General features: G+C 47.8%; 2 protein-coding genes across 2 annotated transcripts in view; one reads left to right on the top strand and one right to left on the bottom strand.

Moving 5' to 3' along the window:
• Positions 1 to 12,088: 12,088 nt before the first annotated feature.
• LOC122391366 (gamma-aminobutyric acid receptor alpha-like) lies at positions 12,089 to 19,148 on the top strand. The gene is made up of 9 exons (XM_043385174.1): positions 12,089 to 12,180; positions 12,735 to 12,802; positions 14,775 to 14,995; positions 16,385 to 16,467; positions 16,683 to 16,817; positions 17,183 to 17,335; positions 17,651 to 17,784; positions 17,905 to 18,057; positions 18,388 to 19,148. The coding sequence occupies exons 2-9, from the start codon at positions 12,761 to 12,763 to the stop codon at positions 18,769 to 18,771; spliced, it is 1,305 nt and encodes a 434-aa protein (XP_043241109.1). The 5' UTR covers positions 12,089 to 12,180; positions 12,735 to 12,760; the 3' UTR covers positions 18,772 to 19,148.
• A 170-nt stretch (positions 19,149 to 19,318) lies between these two features.
• LOC122391360 (gamma-aminobutyric acid receptor alpha-like) overlaps positions 19,319 to 20,674 on the bottom strand; it is a 30,700-nt gene continuing 29,344 nt past the window's right edge. The window contains exon 10 of the mRNA XM_043385163.1: positions 19,319 to 19,819. Coding sequence (XP_043241098.1) covers positions 19,529 to 19,819 — 291 coding nt within the window. The 3' untranslated portion in view covers positions 19,319 to 19,528. The remainder of the gene's footprint in view (positions 19,820 to 20,674) is intronic.

Raw genomic sequence — 20,674 nt, 5'->3', positions numbered from 1 at the left:
CCCCCTGGGTCCCCCGGCGGGCCGCTTATCGCAGTCATTAGCACTCTTACCCCTGCCAGCGGCCGGTTATCCATCTGCTCGGCTGGACACAACATTTCCGCGCGCATCTCCGGCGACGCGAGCCAACCCGTCCCGCGCCGAGAGAGCGACGGTCACCGGGGGGAGGGGGGGGGAGCATCGGACAGACGGGTCAGAGCGTCCGGGCGTGAGAGTGGTTGATGCGTGAAAGGCGAATGAACTTAACAAGATAAAGCGTAACACTTCGAGGCTGGCGATGGCCTGATCCACCGTAGTCTAGTCGGATATGTTCGACTGGACGAATTAGTTGTGGAAATCTAAGTAAGGAGCCTGAACAAAATCCACAGAGCCGTAAGTTAAAACCTGACTAGATAATAAGGCATCTTATTTAGTGCATCGATCCGAGACAACGCAGATACGAGTGCCCTTATTAGCTCTCCTCTCGCTGGCCTTGGAGCTCGATCTGTGCGGTGAGCTCCCGTCCTGCAGTCGTGTCCCTGCACTTTAATACGGTGCTCGGCGGCTGTCGGCGGTCGCCGTGGTGGCATCTCCTCCAGCCGGCATATCCCGACTTCAAAGCCTCCAACTCAACAGGACCGGGTGTTTCCGGAGTCTCCGGCCCGCCGCCTCGGGCGGTCCTCTGTAATCCGCCGCCCCCGCCCCCGCCCCCGCCCCCGCCCCCGCCCCCGCCCGTCCCAGCTGACGTGTGGAGATCTCAACAGGCTGCGGCCCCATTGGTCGCCGGTGAAAACAATGGACGGTTGAGAGGGGGCTTTCTGGCCTCCGGCAGCGGGGCAGTGTCTTCAAGGTGGCTTCTGCTGGGACAGATCCCTGGTCTTTTCTGTGATTTTGAAAAGAGTGGATCCGTAGGCTCAATAGCGTAACTTACCTAGGTACTTATACGGGCTTTATGCATGGCATGGGCCATGGCAAAGCGGAGTTAACTTGATACGGTTCATTACGATTCACAGTAAAAAAGGCCATTTGACCGTTCTAATACAGGAACAGGATTCTACTCTCCATACCCGATGCCAACAGGAATGTCGTGATTCTGACCAGCCATCTGTACCCTTGTTCATGCTACTTCGCCTGCGCGGTCTTGCGGTCGCAACCGAGACAAAAATGGAACGCAAACCGTAAAGGGTCAGCTCCGCTGGAAGTAACCGTTTGATTTGAGTGGCGGGGTGGCCTATTCCACCGGAACACTTCTGTCCCAGCGGAAGTGTACTCAGCAATGGTGTAAGCGTAAAGCGAACGCACTAAGGTGCAACGATCGGTGGTTAACTCGGCCCTAATGTCTTCCCAATAGCATATTCATTTACTACATTATCTTGAAATGGTTGTTGGATCGAATGGTCCTACCAAAGAAGCCTAACGTAGAAGTATGTTCCCTGCTTAACCCTCGCCGGCCGAGGGGGGGCGGGTGCCGCCCCCCCCCCCATAGGGTTTTTTTCGCGATAGCTCCGAACACGCTGGCAATAGAGAGCTGAAACTTGGTATACCTGACCTTTGATTCAAGCCGGATCTTTTGACACCAACCGCATTTTTGGGTCAGGCCAGGTCACTGACCTATGACGTCATAAGTGAACCTCTGCACGGTCTTCAGATGTCGCAACTTCGCAACGCCCTCACTGCCAGAGGAGATGTCACAGGGAAATGAAAATTGCAGGATCTAGTATCCATTATGAGTCTCACAACTTGTATATCTCGGATTTTTCCCAAAGGTCATATGAGGTCAGGTCATTTTCGTGACCTCACCATTATAAGTCAACGGGGGAAAATGAAAACTGCTATTCTGGCGCCGGGAACGATCTCCTACTATCTCAAGCACACAGAATCGTGATTTGATGCACTCCTTGCAAGGTTAGATGCGTCACTTTTGCAATGTTGACCTTGCGTGACGTCATTTATGACGTCATCAAGGTCATATTAGTTTTTCGTCAATAACTCTTGATCAAATTGAGCTAGCGAGTCGGGAAAGCCACCAATCGACTCAGGAAGACCTGCCGAATCGAATGATATGCGACATGACCTCTTTCGACCAATTTCGTGACCTGGGGGTGCTGACCTGACCTTGACCTGAGGTCAACACCCCAAGTTGACCTGACCCGGACAAAAAGTATATCATTCGACGCGCCTGAGCGAGGCAAACACGATGCTGCCAAAATCGCGGCTCTGCGGCCGTTTTTTGCGAAGTTATTCACCAAAAACTGAACCGTACCTTGGGGCACTTGACCTGACCTCAGAGGTCACCGGTTGACCTAGGACCTTAACCTTCGCCCCAGTGGGGGGGGGGCATATGTTACCACCCTGTCGCGTTTTTTGCGTGTGAATAAAAACCGCGGCGCGTAGCGCCGCGCCGCTTGGGGCAGCTTTTGGAACATCAATTTTGGACAATGTGTGAAATTTTTGACCCCAGGTCATGTCAGGTCAGGTCACCAGGTCAAGTTAACTGACCAAGCCTAAAAAAGTTTGCAATAATGTCCAGCCTGCAGTGTTTGTCAGAAAGGTTTGAAACTTGGTGGAATGCATGCTGTTATGAGCGTCTACAATTTGTATAGGGGAAGGTGGGGTAAGACGGACCAGCTAAGGTTTGAGGCCGCATATCTTGCTACACTGCTCTCGTAATTCATATTATTTATAGTCTTCGGAATGCTCAATCCTTCCTCTGTTGATATGTGTAAAGACTAAATTTCAAATTAAAGACATCTAGGTGGTGGATGCTCTTAAAGAGGGACATGTCAAAAATTCAGACAAGAAAAAACGTGGGGTAAGACGGACCACCCAGCAGTGCCTGCTATCCGTTCATGTGTGTTACACTTCTGCTCTGTACTCTTGTAAGAAAAAGTAACCAGAATGGTAAAATAACAAAATGAGCCTTTATTCTTCACTCATGTGTGATGGAAGTGCAGCTAAAAGCTGGGAACATGTGTGTTGATTGTCGTTTGGCATGAATGCATGCTAACTGAGCACTTGCATGCATGGCTCACATGCAACAAAGACTCCTTCCTGAAAAATTAGCTTACTTAAACTTGTGTCAATGTTTTGGAAAAGAACTTTCCATATGCAGGGTACAATGGACCACCACAGGGTAAGATGGACCACAGTGGTCCGTCTTGCCCCAAATATAAATTCTGTCATTATCATGACGTATATGTCAAATAGCTCAACATTGCAAAACCTTGTCTTTCCTAAAGTGTGACTATAACTAGGTTTATAACTTTGTTCTTCACAGTTAAGTGCAAAATAGAAACTAGTCATGCAAGAAAGGCGCCGTAATTGATTCACCCGTAGACCTCTTATATTAGATCGGTTTGAAGAAAAACAACATTTTTTCTCAATAACTCAAAAGCTATGCATCCTAGCAGCATGAGCTCAAGGTGGCCATTGTTACGAAGGAAAACAAACATAGTGAGTGCATAAAGCAGTAGATACCAGCAGCGGTTCAGCCTGGAGGGCTGGTGGTCCGTCTTGCCCCGCTGGGCCGTCTTACCCCACCTTCCCCTATCTCGGATTTTTTATATCCGTGACCTAAGGTCAGGTCAGTGGCGTGACCTTTCCATTACAAGTCAATGGAGAAAAATGAAAATGCCTCTAGATCCGTGTGTACGCATCGGAACAGTCCAAATATTTCAGAATCACAATGATTTAGTCCACTCGTGATGACCAAGGTGTCATTTTTGCTGATAGCCTCTAGACAGGTCATCCGAGGTCACTTGAGGCTACAAACAGTTTTTTGCCAATAACTCGCGATTGGAAAGAGATAGAACGCTGGGGATGGTCTCATTGTGTTTGTCTTGTTGAGACGCATCGACTGATATGCAACATGACCTTTTCCGGTAAGGTCATGACCTTGACCTGAGGTCAAATTTTCAAGTTGACCTTTCAAGGTCAAATTATAGTTCATTCGACGCGTCTCGGCGAGGGGAACACGATTCTGGCAATAGAAATGTCGTGGCTTTTTGTAGTCGAAAGTTATTGTCGAAAAACACTTTTCGTAAAAACAGCTATTTTTGGAGTTTTTGCCCTCTGGAGGCTAAACCGTTGACCTGAGGTCAATATTGATAGTGACCTTTTCAAATGAAGAGTTCAAAAGCTATCGATTGGTTTTCCATGCGTTTTTCTAGCTACCATAGTTCCTGAGATAGCGGCATGTTTTCTGAAAAATATTATGACAATTGGCAAATTTTGACCTTTGATGACCTCTGGTGACCCCAATTTTGCTCTAAGGTGAAAAATGACCAAAAATACTTTCAAACGTACGCATTGAGAGCTATCGACTGCTTTTTACCGCGTCTTTCTAGCCCTCTTAGTTTTTGAGTTAGAGGTGGGTGGTAACATATGCCCCCCCCCCCCCCCCCCACTAGGGCGAAGTTGGCTGAGACCGCCACTGGGGCGCGGGTTAAAATCGGGTACCAATCTCTGCGTCTCGTAACGGCGCATACGCTCGTTTTTTCCGCGACGCGCTAGCTCCACCAGGGGCGAAACGGCGAGGGGGGTCGTACCCCCCCCCCCCCTCGGCCGGCGCGTATGTAAAAAAACCAATAGGTCCGGCGAGGGTTAAGTAAGGAACGGCATGTGATTAATTCGCCATCACGTCACAGTTTTATGTGTTCGGTGGCACAGGATACCAATCAGGTATGCAGTAGTTATGGTACGTACTTACCCCCCCCCCCCAAAAAAAAAAATACAGTCATTATTGTCCAACTTCTTGCTTCTCAGCAGCTGGAATGTAGGGCGACACAATGAAGACACACAATGGGTCTTCAGCAACGGAGGTTCCTCATCGACATGGCGATAGTTACGTGTCGCGTTGAAGACCGGCCTAGACGTAGTCATTTTATGACTCGCGACGCGTACACGATGATTGTACGCAAAGCTCAATTGCACCGACCTCTTAGGTGAAGACGCTTTACTGCCTCATCTGACAACGTCCTTGTCTCGATGATTAAAGCCGCATAATAGGTAATGCTTTATGTGCCGCTAATTCTAGCTCTCGCTCTTCGCGACTTTCAGAGCTACTTAGGAACCTCAATACGGTATATTAATGAGATAAATGTTACTTCAGCACCGCAGGAATAAACGTTCACTTGCATTCTTCGATATACAGTTCCATAACTCTATGGCGCCTCCGATAACCCCTCGAACTGTCGTGATTCGCCATCGGAACTGGCGCTATCTGTCCCTGTCTGTCGCTTTTTTCACGGCTCGTCCTCCGGTCATCGATAACCAACCATTACATGTCGTCAGCAGCGTCCCGGGCGCCGCTGATGCGTCGCGTATGCCGCCCTGTTTGCATGGCGCGTCACATCGGTCTCCATTTGTGACGGCGATTTCTGCAGGCGGCCCACGCCGCCGCGACCGACGCGACGGGGGCGCACCTCGTGCGGCAGTTAGTGGGCGGCATCGGCACGGGTGACAGGCGCCGACGTGCGGACCAACGGGCCGAGCGACGGAGCGACTACGGCTTCGACGGCGGGGCGAGCTCTCAGTGACTGCGTACCGGGCAACGGATATATCTCTGCAGGTCTGTAAATTGACGGTGCTTGTGTAGATGAGTTGTGATGCCAGGCATTGTGTACGCTTAGTCCCTATCATTACGGGGCCAAGCGACGGGATAATTGGAGATTCGTCGTTTAATTGAGCTAGAATGGAGTAGCCCGTAAATAGGAAGCACAGTATAGAAGTGATCTTGCGTACGGGTGATTCTCTGTATTCAATATATGGCGAAAATGCATCGAGAGTAACCCGGGCCAAATCTGCCTTTAGGTACGGTTGACCGACCGTAATGGCAGTTATGACCTATTTTTCAACAATCGAGAGTAGCGAATTTATTTGTTTTCATATAATTGCATTTTTATTCAAACAAACTTCATTTCAATGCATTGTTGCTTGCGATCCCGGTTGTGTTGAACGATCAGGTGCTCATGAGGGAACCGTTTAGCGTTTAGCGCAGTCTTACGCAGGCCGCAATTTCTCTACGATTGTCCCCGGTAGCTGTAGCTGATCGACCACTATCTGTCTATATCAGTCCCTGTGTAATCACTGGTCAGTTCGTAACCAGGCACGACATTAGCGTCACTTTGTCTTTAGTTGGCCGGTATTCCAGGACATACAATCATCATATAACGAGCACTGTCCTAGCATCGATTGCACTCCGCGCTGCTTCACGTCGATATGTGATTGCAGCGTCTCTATGCATAAATTATCGCTCTGACACCGTGTAGTGTGTAGTGTGTACTTGTCTGTCTATAGCGTACGTGAATAATACGAGGAATGATAATAATGAATAATTATACGATTAATAATAAGCATGCGTATAATACGAAAACTCGTAGGTCGGCTATTAGGTATAGCGATGGTCTGACTTAGTGGGAAATTCGCAGAGGCAGATGACATTGAATTAGCCGTGAATGTTATTCATGAGCGCTTTGTTTTGCTGAATAGGCCGTAATGAGATATGGTGCCGTGGTGAGAGCCGAGAGGGCACATACCCGGCAGCCGATCAAATACATTCTGATAATATTGGAAACAAAAGAAAGTGGATTACATTGCTTCAAAAACACTGCTATCGGATATTTATGAGAAATGTCATAGCTGGCGCATTTCTTTGCTCTTCAACAGACGTTGAGCCCGTTTCAGTGTCTGTTTTAGCCGTCATAAATTCCGCCGGTAGCTGCACTGTCAATACGATCGGACAGTACCTACCCCGCTCACCAGCACCCACACAGGCGCTTCGATCGCGGGAACTAATCGCAGCGACCACCTACCAATTCACACGCGGGTCAACACGCCACGTGTATGGACGACGCGCTATTTTGGACACTCGCACAAATGGATGATCGACTCGAGTGCTAGGCTGCTGATGAATGTGTGAGTCTCAAATAGCCGTTTCGCTACGAGCTGCGATCAGTCACTTTATGAGCAGAAAAGAAGGTGGTAAGGCGATATCATATTTTGTTCCATTGGTGAATTAGAAATATATTTTAGCGTATTATTCAAAACGATCTATTGAGTCCGTTACTTGAGAATAGATAACTGATTGATTGGGCTATGGCAGAACAAAAAATCTTTGTAAAAAAAAAAACGTTTGTTATTGTTGCATTTCATCATCAATCGTTGGTCGTTTTCAGTCGCAGCTATGTGATCAGTCTGTGGGGTCAGAGGGTGGATGAGAGTGTTTGTGGGTGGGTCTCTGGAACCGCCCCTCGTCTGATGGATGTCTAGTAACGACGGCTGCTCCAGAAACCGTTCACGCCCGACCAGACACCCCCTCCTCTCTCCTAACCTCCCTCCCTCTCCCTGCCCGACACTCGGCCAAATCTCACTGCACCTTCATCCATCGTTTATAGCCGAACGAAGCATAGATTCTCTGGAAACGTCCTACTGCAATGGCATGACGGGTCTTCCCGTCTTTTTGCGACTCTTCACTACGTGACTTGACTTGACCTCTAGTTCGAAACCTGACTTGACCTTGCCAATAATCATGGCCTGTCATCGCTAGGAAGATATGGACCTCGTTTCCATGGGCATCACTGATCCGGATCAGCGAATATACCGGGTGGCCCAGAAAAAACGTTCCCAACTTTAAATCATTATTTCTCAGAAGGTGATAAAGATACAACATTGAAACTTCGCATAGTCAATGCGGCACACATTTTCAGTAAATGGTGTGATTTTCATGGTGTTCGGTAAATTACTGTTTAAACAGTTCGTGTTTCAAGCATGCCATGTAAAAATTATTTTTTTTTGCTCCGATGTTTACTCAAACATCGAACGGGTCACTTTCACCCCACGGCACCGCGGCCTAGAGCCACGACTTCTACTGGCAGCTAGTCTCATTGATGGTTCGGGTCTCAGGATGACACATTCACTCAGGCAACCACGATGGCTCTGTACCACCGGCATCGGAAGAAGTTTCCAGTTTTCTAACCATCTTGTGGCTCAAATGCTTTCCTGGCTGACATTCCTGGGAAAAGGTAACTTTTCAACCAAGTTTTTTTTGTCATCTGCTGGCAATGTTGTTTTTCATAAGCTATTCTGTGGTCTTCTGGCACAGGAACCAGTCTGCTTTAGTTTGTTTTCCTTATCCGGTCGATTTACTGTTTGATCTACTAAAAGGAGGGTAATCAGCAGTAATCCATGCACCGTGCCACTCCTGCTCGAAACATGATTTGGTGTTGAAACGAATGGCATCCATGAGCACCATTTCGGCTCAGTATTTGAATATTTGGCACATAAGTGAGACAAAAAATACTTAAAATAAGAACATACGTGTTGGTGTCATTCACGTGCTCTATTTTTTATTCTTTTTTTATAACATGGGACGTCTAACCCAATCATCACTATCATTTGGCATCGGCAAAAAAAGCAAAAACGTCTTGCTTAATTCAACTCAAGATTGCCAGCTTGTAAATGATGGTATAGTGTTGTAATTTGGCATACCAATGCGCAAAGAAATGACGCAAACTTGATGAAAATTTTGGCTCGTTATTTGCACTCGAATTTGATATATAGACCTCCAAAGTTCGGAACGTTTTTTCTGGGCCACCCGGTACATCGTGTTATATTTCTCAAACTCTTCGCTTCAGGATATAATTCAAAGTGGATTAGGCTTATATAATCGGTTAATCCCATATTTTCATTTTCATATAGTTTCTAACTTTACTGGGTTAGCTAATCCATTTTTACTGATCCGGATCAGTGAGCCCATGGAAACGTGGTCATGGTCTTATCTGCACCCACCCAGTAGAAGCAATGTAATTTTCCACAAATCAATTTGCCGTGACCCTTTCATGGAGACACGACCTGTCCCTTCTTGGAAACGGATGCTGACCTTGTCATGGATAACTGACCAAAGTTTATCTTGCGGACCTGACCTAGTGTCACCCTGGTGACAGCTTGCCCTCCGCCGTCTGCCCGCCACAGCCCGCCTGCTCCTCAGCCGGCGCCAGGGGTGTCCGTCGCCTTCCACCCTCGGTAAGGGGCCGAGGTCTCAGATTATCAGCGTTCGCTGTGAGTGATGTCGGCATCCATCCCAGAGCACTCCAGGGAGAGGCGCCCAGTGATGGATCCTACGTCACAACCATTGTCCCCGAGTGTGAGATAACAGGACGGTATGGGTGCCTACAGGGTGGCCGGAAGTTGAGGGGCTTGGCAGGGAACAATAAAAAATTAAATATGGATCCAAAAGAACGATGGAATAGCAAACATGTAAGTAGGTACAATATCCATGGGTGTATCGTGAGCGTGACTGTCGTTCAGTAGTCACTAGCCAGTGATCGCTCGCATTTACCTATCCACATGATGGTTGCATAGGCTGCTAGATAAGCATACGGCGCCCATTGTGCTACCGACGATCAGAAAGCAGCTCAAACAATGAAATGGACAGCGAGATTTGGACGTTTTGAGTCGTAATGGGACTGAACTGAGATCGAATCTGTCAAGTAAGTGTCAAATGGGGCGGTAAGCCTTGCCACCAGAACAGCTTTTTAGTTTTAACAAGCAGCGATTCAATCGTAAACACCATTAGGAGCTGAAAAACTGCTGCTGAGTGACAAATGTGGCTCATTTATCCAACTTGTTTGGTCTTTTTACTTTGCTTTAGCTAACAAGATTTAGCATCGCATTTGACCTTGTGCTTTAGCAGGAAAAATCCTGGTGGTATTGAAAAGATATATTCATAGCGTAAAGCCATGGTTGTCTTTTTATACGATTGGGTAAAGTAGCTAAATAATCGCATGCACATTTTCTTATAATGTATCAGGCAACCGCATGGGCTGCATACCTAACTTGGGCAGCCAGCCATGGAGATAAAAAAAAAAAAACGCCCACACAAAGAATGCTTCATATAGCACTTACATACGACATACTTAGTCAATAAATCGACTTTCCGCCGCATTGAAGACTCACTGACCATTGAGAGTCATCTCAGACCACTCTGGAAGCGCCAAACAGGTGCCCTCATGCGCAACCGATCCTCCATGAGCGGCCCCGCTCGGAAGATGAACGGTGGCCGCCGCATATCCTGCGGGCAGCGTTTTTTCCACATGTCCGTTCCGCTGCCGGGCCCCGCCGGCCGCCGACCAAGCAGTCAATCACGGCCACCGGCTGAGGAAGCTGCCCTGCGTCCACTGATACATCCGCCCGGGTGGACAGCGCGGCGGGATGCAGAGGGGGGGGGGGGATGCAGGACGGAGTGGGGAAGAAGGATGCAGATGTGTGGGAGAGGAGGGGGAGTGAATGGGGAACTTGGGAAAGTGAGCGAATAGGTGCCTCATATGTGTCGAAATCTTGGTAGTTGAGTTGGGACCAAACTATAAACGTTTATAGGTATCTATAACATTTATAGCATTTACATTCTTTGTAGATAGTATGTGTACAATGTACACATGTATGTATGCAACAAATGCAATCAGAAATCTAGTAGGCGCACCGAAAGAAGCAAGAATATAACAAGAATGAATTGAACAACATTAAAATTTGCACATGCCTATCTAAAGGTCATGTGGATACGCTCCTTTGTCAAACAAATACTGAGTCTATCGAAATTATGTGAAGTCTGAATAAAGGATATGCGTTGCTAAAAGAGGCATTGATATGCACCTTGTACTGCCAGCTGAGAGGGTTCATTTCCCCTTCCAGAGCATTGCTTCAACTTCGGTCAAGATCCATGCTGGTATACCCCATTATCTTCGCAGTCTTCGTTTGCAGGTGAGTTGCATACCAGCCTCCACGTGATAAATTTGTGTGATTTAGGAGTATAATGGAGCCTTTGCGCCGTTTTAGATACCATAGTTCTCAAGGAAATTATATTCGCGAATGAAACTCGACAAGGACAAACAGGTTATTCCGTTCAGGCGTTGAGTCGCGCAAAATGTTCAAACATAAAGCGATCAAGTTCTTCATAAAAGAAAACATTTTTATTCGTGCCCGGCCATTGGGGTCTTTGTTCTTGCTGAATTATAGTATCTTATATAATCATTTGTTGCTTCACTTGTGTTTGACATGTCTTGATATTGCTGCTTATTGCTCAAAGTAATGGAAGCTTTGCTATATACTTCATGCTTTTAGTGTATATTGAACTCTTTACCTACGTAAGCGTTCCAGTCAACTTATGGTCACAAGATCGCTGGATTTTCTGGACAAAATGTCACAGCCACATATTCATCATCACGCTGACACTTCTATGCATGAACATACGAAATTTACAGCATAAAAACGGCTAGATTGTCATGCGAATTTCATTTCAATCTACTACAGCCGATGCTGGCGGACGTGGCGTTGCGCTATGTTCTTCCAGACTCAGGTAATGAGAAACCTCGCCCGGGCTCAATTACCTACTATTACCGAGTCAATTACCGGGTGAGCTGATGGTCCTCACCGTGGCTAAGGAGGCTCGTTATACGCCTAACCCGACCTCATCGACGGCTCTGCGTAAACAGACATTGGCTTACTATGAATGCTCAAGCTGGGCGTCAGTGGTGAGCTAGTATACGGCACTAGACTGCACCAGCTATGCGACAAAGGCATGGGAAATTTGGCAGTCATTGCCACAAATGAATGCTGCAGAAGCTGGAGGCTACTGTCATAAGCAGCGAGTGAAAAACACTGGAACTCAGCAAATTCATTACTGTATACCTAACATAAAATTCAAAAATGATTAAATTTATTTTCCGTAGAAGTTAACGAATTTGCGATCCATTTCAAATTATTGACAAGACTTTAGGACAAAGGATAGCAAGGAATAGTGTCGGCACGTCACATTCAATGATGTGTTGCAGTGTACATAGGTATAGGTCTACACAACTAGCATAGGTATGCAGGCTACAAAAAGGTATGAATCATTAAATGCTGCATAACACCTCGCAGCCTTTTACAAAAAAAAAAAAAATGATAAGATTCGAGTACCTATATTTGCTGTTCTAAATTTAGGTCCTTCTTTTCCTGCTTTTCCTGCTGCGAGCAATGGTCTGGATTTAGGTTTTACTCTAGATTCTACTCACCTCTTCAAGACTAGTTAGAAAGTGTTCTGAATGCTAATCAGCACTTTTCTTGCTTTCAGTGTGGTCTCCATCCAGCAGAATAACCATCGCAATGTGTCGTTTCTCCTGGACAGCCTGCTGAGTGGGTATGACAACAGCCTGCGTCCGAATCTAGGAGGTAGGTGGTTTTGGAACGCGTCGTGCGGTTCAGACAAGTCGTCAACCAGCCATGTAATGTCTTCGCAAACGGCGGATTGAGCCTCATGTCTGTCTGTCTGTCTGTCTGTCTGTCTGTCTGTCTGTCTGTCTGTCTGTCTGTCTGTCTGTCTGTCTGTCTGTCTGTCTGTCTGCCTGTCTTTCATTCTCTCTCTCTCTCTCTCTCTCTCTCTCTCTCTCTCTCTCTCTCTCTCTCTCTCTCTCTCTCTCTCTCTCTCTCTCTCTCTCTTTCTCTCTCTCCTTCTCTCGTTCTCTTTCTGTCGCCCTTGCTCCCTCTTGCTTATGGTCATGACCATTAGTCTTGCTGTGATTGTAGATTAATGTAGCGACAAAAGAGTTGACATGGCGCCCCCGGATGCATCATTTGTCGTCCCTGATGACGTAATACCGTGACAGCAGCTGCTTCTTCGTGACGTTATTTCCGGTGCGGCACATTTTCCGCTCTCACGCATCACGATGCCAGTTAACCAGCTAAAAACAGTTATACATGTTTTAGCCAAAATTCTTCTTTTTCAGGAGCACCCGCTGTGATCGAAATCGATATGAAGGTCAAGAGCATGGGGCCGATCTCCGAGAGTGAATTGGTAAGACATTTCCTTCTCTTCTGCCACTAAACAGAATGCTCCCGGTCGCCCACCCCACCTCTCAGCGTTGTTGATGCCGTGTTGACCGAGAGGCACGCTCGCACCATTTCGCTGGGGCTCGCGCCGACGGAGTGGCCGGACGGCGGCCGTCCTCAGCGCTCGGCCACTGACAGCCGAGACTTCCAACTCGATCGGAGTGACTTGGTCTGTGTTTCCGGCGTTTGGGCTCGGTTCACGGTCGGATCGGAAGTAGAGGGTGGTCGGTATGGTGGCAGGCGGCAGCAGGAGTTTGGCAGACAGAAAAATCAGAAAGCAGTCGGAAGTTATCTGGTGTAAAGACGAGACCCCTCAAAGAGGAATGCAATCCAATGAAGAGATCATTTATTTTTTAGCAATCTTTTATTTGAAACATTTCATAGAATGCTGCTTCTCAGCGAAGACGGAGGGGATGGTGTGGCATGGGGTGGCAGCCGCTTCTGTAAATCAATTTTTAAACTCAACAAATCATTTTGGATCAAGTTTGAACATCCAGGTTACACTTGAGTGGCTGTTCAGATGTTGCTCATTCAACTCTGGACGACAGTCACCAAACGAACGCCGCTGTTGGGAGACGGAGGGATGCAGATGCGAGAGTCCATGGGGAGAGGTGCCGGGTGTTGTCGGGCAGAGGCGGAGAGGAGGGGAGGGGAGGGGTCACTGATGGATGGCCTGTCCAGGTGGGAACAAAGGCCGGCCACCGGCGCCGGACCACGATCGACGCTCCTTCCGCACTCATCGACGGCGCAGCGAGGGCCAAAATAACGCCTGAACAACACGGCGGAGCAGAACCAATTACTGCAGCGTTATGGGATGACCATTGCGAGTTATGTAAGGACAATCACGATTGATTGTCCTCCTTGTATTTATTCTGGTGCATTTGCTCGTGCTGGATCTTTGTGTGTCGCATGTACACATACGCAAATGTCCCCCTAGAGAGGTAGCTCAGGTTGGGATTTTCAATAGTTATTTAGAAAATCACAATTCTAAAGAATACGATTGTCTTAAAAAAAATCCCAACCTTTGGATACCTAAAAAATTACCAAATGTGAATTATTTTGAAAGGTCGTTCAAACCAGGGTATATAGAACAACCTCCTGGTTCAAACCACCTGCTTGGGCCTTGGGAAATGTCAGGCAACGAATGATCAGCACGATTGGAGTATCAGAAAATTGCTAACTATTTTTCAGCTTTAACAACCAGTTGGGAGAGAGAGAGAGAGAGAGAGAGAGAGAGAGAGAGAGAGAGAGAGAGAGAGAGAGAGAGAGAGATAGAGAGAGAGAGAGAGAGAGAGAGAGATTTCGGTTTTGAATTATTAGTAATAAATCGTCCATTCTAAGCTGGTACTGGTGGGACGGACGGGTCAAATGAAGCAGCAAACCGTGCACCGGACGGGATAATTATTTCGCATGATTTGTGATTGGAGATTATTGAGGTTAGGTCGCTCATCGACCCCCGTGAATAAAATGAAACAGTTTGTTCTTTGATTCTTTGGATGATTTTGTTTTTTGCCAGTATCAGTCAGACTATGCAAGAATGGTGACACAGTAGGTATATAATGTTAAAACGTGTTGATGTGCAATTCCTACTGAGTACTGACCAACTCGTACTTTGTCCCACCTCACCAGTCACCATAAATCTGCGGCTGCTTCATGCTTGGAATCAGCTCACGACTGATAGGTAACGCCAGCTCTCAGGTTGTTAGGCTGTACCGCAACACATGTGAATCCTGCGGCACAGTCTACCTATTCAGGTTTACGAGCGCCCGCGATCGGCGAACACACGGACTGTTCTGACTCGGCGCGAGCCTCGAACCGTGGCAAATGTAAACGTAGGATTCAACCAGAGCTATTGGAGTAACCATTCTATTTCTAGTAACTACTATTTCTTCCTAGATTTCTGGTCAGCACCTCTGACTGGATTTTCCTGTTCTCAGACCTACTCGATGGACTGTTTCTTTCGCCAAACGTGGGTGGACCGGCGCCTGGCGTTCAGGGGCGAGAAACAAGTGCTCTCACTCAGCATCTCGATGTTGGGGAAGATCTGGAAGCCCGACACATACTTCTTCAACGGCCGGGAGAGCCACCTGCACACCATCACTGTGCCCAACAAGTTCGTCCGGCTCTACCAGGACGGCAGAGTGCTCTATTCATCCAGGTATCAGTATCTATTCCTCGAAATACCTATATGCATCCATAGACATAAAATACCGGAGGTTATCTGTAAAAGGCTTCGGTTTTTTTACAATAGACGGCTCAGCGTCTTTTTATGAGTTTGTTTTGTAAGCACGCCGAGCAAAAGTTATGCCATCTGGAGAAAGCTTAGGTTGAATAAATGTTTCTAAGAAATACCACTTCACATGGGAAACTCCATGCTCCTTCTATTTCTAGGCACGTCAAAGTATATGGAATAGTACAAACGGAAACGCTTCAATACCCCATCTTCAAAGCTAAGTATCCAACTTCCCGCACATTTCAACAGGTTTTCCGCGCTTTTGTAAGGCCTCGGACTTTCTCACAGAATCTGATCCGAGACGCTCCCTCCCTGAATCGGCCCCTAATAGCCGTCCCCACCACCGCGGAAAGCCGATGATTCTCAGCACCAGCTCAACTCGATTTGCGTCTCGGCGACGCGGAGCCGACAGCCGCGCCAAATCAGGTTCGCCTCCCCCCCCCCCCCCCCTGTCGACATCCTCTTGTGGCGTCGGAAGGCGCGGAATCGGCTGACGCAGCTCATCGGCGGGGTCGCTCGGTCCGGTGACGGCCAGTCACGACCCGGCGCCTGATCAGGCTTCATTGGAGGGAGCCGGCGTGTGTCAGCGACTCATCACCTCTGCGGAGGAGGGCAGGGGTGACCCGTCACGCCTCAGTGGGCTGGTTGAATGTCGCACCGCCGCGCTGGGTTGGACCTGTTAGACCGCGACAGGCTTTATGGTGTTCAAGAAATTTATTCCCTTTACTTGCAGGGTGGGACCAGCGTGGTCCCTATCTCTTAACCATTACGGGAATCTGATGACGTCATCAGGCTTTCGAACGTCCGTTTAATGTTTGACTAAAACGTTTTGTAGCACGTGGTGGTATATGCTGCTTTGCGCGCAACAAATGCCGCACTTTCAAATAAAGTCGCTAGGAACAGCGGAGATCTAAAAAAGTAAACAAAAGTAAAAGTCTAATATCTTGAAAACCGGTGAATATTTTTCGATGAAATTTGGTAGATATTCGTTTTTGCTCTTTCTGAACCGAGCGACATCACTTTCATGCCAATTCATTAACATTTTGAAGGTGGGAGGGTCCCTTTAACGAACGATGGGGAATTGGAGTGAGGTGTTATGGTTAATTCTATACCATAATCGTTTTCTGTCCTTCGAAGTTCAGTGGAATAAGGAAAAAGCTATCAGTACAAATTTATGCTCTGAAGCATTTCGGACATTTTTCCGTGTGACTATGTGCGTTTACCACTCACGAGCAGTTGATATTGACAATGGTTTTGCTTTTAATCACAACATTTCCAATGAACCCTAATTCACCTATTATTTTTCCCTTGCAGACTGACTATCACTGCGAACTGTCCGATGGACCTGCACAACTTCCCGATGGATACCCAGCACTGCCCACTCATGCTCGGAAGCTGTGAGTCTGTATTTATGCAATTTTTCATAGATACTCGCAGAGATTTGTTCAGAGCTACTCGCAAACCTGTTAGAAGAGATACAAACAAACCTGTTAGTTAGTTTTGAACGGTTTTCTGTCATCTCGTTGCGACACTGACTGCAGGTCCATGAAATACTGATATGACAGATGTGAATCATGTGATTAAAACGATGCTCCTATATTTTCATTTGCAGTTGCCTACACTGAACAGGATGTCACCTACAAGTGGAACTCGGCTCGCAGCGTCGTCATATCCGGCGATATGAAACTATCGCAGTTCGACCTAATCAAGGCACCCACCAACGACTTCATCTTTTCGCGGAAACAAGGTACGAGTTATGCGAGTGGTTCGAATAGGAGTTTACATGAGCTATGCCCGGTGATGGCGAGATAATGGAGTTTTTCAAGTGTGGTACCATTAGTAACAGACGACGATAAGTTGTACTGCGACGCCATTAAGAGTCCCCGGGCAAAGTTTACACAGGATAACAATAGCGCCATTCACGCATGCAAATAAAGCTGGGCCTGTGTATTTATCACTATACATGGTCACGGCGCTCCTTTTGGGAGACTTTGACGTCAGTGTTACCTGATACTTCAGAGAATGTTATAATGGTGCCAACTTAAGCATGCCTTTGTGTCCGTCGTGTGTGCTACAGCCTCTGTGGTACTCCACTCCCCCGCTGGGTTTCAGGTAACTTTTCGATGCTGCGCGCCAGTTTTCACCTGCAGCGGCACATGGGTAACTTCATGATCCAGGTGTACGGGCCGTGCGTGCTACTGGTGGTGCTCTCCTGGGTGTCCTTCTGGTTGAACCGAGAGGCCACCTCCGACAGAATATCACTGGGTAGGTGACCGGACAGAAGGGTGTACGGGTCAGGGTGCGTTTGGAGTTTACATGGGCTAGTTGGCTGCTAATTATGAATTAATGTATATCTCTTGTACTTACACCTATGAAAAAAAATATTTGATATATCTTGGGAGCAATGCGTTTGAGTACCTTTCTCACTATATATGACGAATTATTTACTGACAAGCGCTTTATGCATGTAAAATACATGTTTTTTTTATTCCGTGACTTATTTGATTGACTTACTATATTTGCACTTATGACTTTTAATCCCTGCTGCTTCCTGGATCTGACTCTGCGCTCGGCCGGCAGGCGTCACTACCGTGCTGACCATGACCTTCCTGGGCCTGGAGGCGCGAACAGACCTGCCCAAGGTGCCCTACACGACGGCACTCGACCTCTTCCTGTGGCTCTCGTACGGCTTCATTTTCGCCACCATTATAGAAGTGAGTCGCAAGTGCCTGGTGAAATGCAATGCAAAATGATTGATTAACGCTACATGTGACATTTATCCGACTCACTTATCACTTACCTCATCGATTTAAATACTTTTCCTGCATTTTCAGTTTGCATTCGTTCACTTTTTCACCAAGTATGGCTACGGAGAGGTATACTTCCCTCAGCCAGATTCCTCTTCATCGTCTGAGGAAGAGGAAAAAGAGGAGGAGGAGGAGAGGACGTCTGACGACAGTGATGCACTGCCGAGGAACAGAACGGAGGTGAGAGCTTTGCATCATTTTGTGCCAGTAAATCATTTACTTCAGCTGTATTGTGTTAGTGCTACAGACACAACGACTACCTCCCTTTGCAGTTTGCCGTTTGGGACGTGATGAATGCATTGGGATCTAGGTGTTGGAGTTCATTTGAAACGGTCGCACCAAACAATGTTTTGTTAAAGAGGAAACACTTCTCATTGTGATAATAGGCTATTTGATTGATTTTAGCCAAGGCATGCCAAGGTGTAATTATAATAGAAATGGAAATGCGACTTACTTCGTATTTCTACACCGTTTGACTGATAATCCATGCCGTGCTGTTCTCTGTTGCAGCTGTCGTTTTTCGCGAGCAGCATCAGCGAGCTGGCGTCCTCCTCTGACCTGGTGTCGAACGGCACCCTGCTGCTGGAGGGTGTCCACCTGCCGGACTCACCGCCTCCCCTGCAGGCGGCCGACCGGCTGCGGGCGCGCTCGACGGCCTCGCTGCCGGCCAGCCGACCTCGGAGGGCGCCCCCGCCGCGCCGGCCGCGACCCCGAGCGCGCCGCCGCCGCTGCCGGCCCTTCGACGGCTCCATGCAGACCCAGTTCAACTCTGTGTCTCGCATCGACCGCATCAGCCGCGGCCTGTTTCCCAGTGTGTTTCTTCTGCTGAACCTCATCTACTGGTACTCGTACCTGAGTCACAGCGAGAGGATCACTCTGGTGTCGGGCACATGAACGTAGCTAGAGGGGGAAAAACTTGAGCGAAAGGAATGAGGTGAAAACCGAGGGCAGCAAGGAACAACAGCAGAGACGTATACACAACAGCGCTTTGGATATATGGCGAGCGGCGGGGACCTGCGTTGGATGGCTGGGATCAGTTGGCTCACTGCATGAGGATGATCAAAAGTCAACACATTGCAGATCTCGGGGCGCACTCAGATCAATGTTTTGTGCTATGTTTGATATTGTTGAGAAAAGATATTCAGTTCCTTGTGATGGGATCAGGGGTAGTTTATGTTATTTGCTTTTCTTCCGCGTATGTCATGTATATTATGATGACGTTTGTAGTCCACATTGGAGTATTTTGAAGAAGGAAAATAGCTTGGGACAGTTATTTCCGTCTTTGTAACTCTTAAATTGATCTGAAACATTGGTCTGCACCGGCGAACGCCTAGGTATATTTACACGGTAGCGTCATTATCATGTAATTTGGACGCAAGACACCGGGTTGCTACAATTCAAGTAACTTGTCAATGTATCAGAGAACGATTTCACATTAATCTCCTTTTGGTAACCATCTATTTATACACGTCACAAACAGGTTATTCACATGTCCCCTCACTAGCCAACCTTTTACATACAATAAGTAACTACATACACTGACCATTGCCATTTCAGACACCTCCTGGTATTGGTTTAGCTGCCTTTGAGCACAGCAGCCTGCCGTGAGAGCCGAATCCACTTACTCACACTCTTCTACCTATTACACCACCTAATCAGTCATCTCCCACGAATTGGGCGGCGGCTGTGACCAGTACAAATTCCAATAAAACAAGCTCAGACATCCAAACAGCAGCGGAAAGAGCACCCGCGACACCCGGTCTATCCGACTGACAGAGTTGATCCGCGAACCGGCTGATCGTCGTTTGCGACGATAGAGCTCGTTGCCGATGATGCAGTGAAGCACCTGGTACCAGCACGGGTCCGACCGGACCGGCTTCGGAGACGGGGAGGAGGGTGACGGTAGGCCGCCGACCACCGAGATGTGATTGTCGAGCATCCCCTGGCGGTAGAGGGGAACGAGTGAGACGGGGAGGAGAGAGAGAGAGAGAGAGAGAGAGAGAGAGAGAGAGAGAGAGAGAGAGAGAGAGAGAGAGAGAAGGAGAGAGAGAGAGAGAGAGAGAGAGAGAGAGAGAGAGAGAGAGAGAGAGAGAGAGAGAGAGAGAGAGAGAGAGAGAGAGAGAGAGAGACAGACAGACAGATACGGAGGGAGAGACAGGTAGACAAAATAAGCTTTGTATCCGTCCAATAGACAGAAAGAGAGACAAACAGACAAACAGACCGGCATTCAACATACAGACAGACAAACACACACAAACACAAAGACAGTCACACAGACAGACAGACAAACAGACAGACAGACAGAGGCGCATGGACACACGGACAAAGAGGACAGAGGTGGGAGGAACAACACGACCCCAATCAGTGAGTGTTGGCCCTTGGCGCTGCGCTGATGTGATGCAGACCGGCGCCTGGTGAGGGGCTGCAGGGAGAGGTAAGGAGCGATGGGGCACGCCTCTTATCCTGACCGACGCCTGGTGAGCGATTACCAAGCTGGCGAGGGTGGGAGGAACACGACAGCCAGGTAGTAGACTAACAACTAATGAGAATGACGGAAATTATCATTTTCCTTCAGTAAGGACTAATGAGGGTCGATGGAAAGAAGTTAACGCTTGCAGTTCAACTGAAGTAATAATGAATTAGCCAAACTAGGATGATTAGACGTAACTGCTGAGGCCAAGAGGGTTTGCTAATGGTGTTACGACGGATGTGTATGGTAAACGGAAGATATTTCTATTTGCAACGTTAACCCGCGCCGGGCCGGGGGTGTTTGAACACCCCCCCCCCTGCAGTTTTT

The sequence above is a fragment of the Amphibalanus amphitrite genome, unplaced genomic scaffold (genome assembly GCF_019059575.1).
Source record: "Amphibalanus amphitrite isolate SeventyFive unplaced genomic scaffold, NRLGWU_Aamphi_draft 000434F_arrow, whole genome shotgun sequence".
NCBI classification, from domain to species: domain Eukaryota; kingdom Metazoa; phylum Arthropoda; class Thecostraca; order Balanomorpha; family Balanidae; genus Amphibalanus; species Amphibalanus amphitrite.
Note: the sequence above shows the minus strand (reverse complement) of the source record. Positions and strands in the feature narration are given on the sequence as shown.

Coding starts and splice junctions, on each gene's coding strand:
- LOC122391366 (XM_043385174.1), top strand. CDS start 12,761: ATGAAGGTCAAGAGCATGGGGCCGATCTCCGAGAGTGAATTG. Junction 16,468..16,682: donor CCCACTCATGCTCGGAAGCT/GTGAGTCTGTAT, acceptor TTTCATTTGCAG/TTGCCTACACTGAACAGGAT. Junction 18,058..18,387: donor TGCCGAGGAACAGAACGGAG/GTGAGAGCTTTG, acceptor TCTCTGTTGCAG/CTGTCGTTTTTCGCGAGCAG.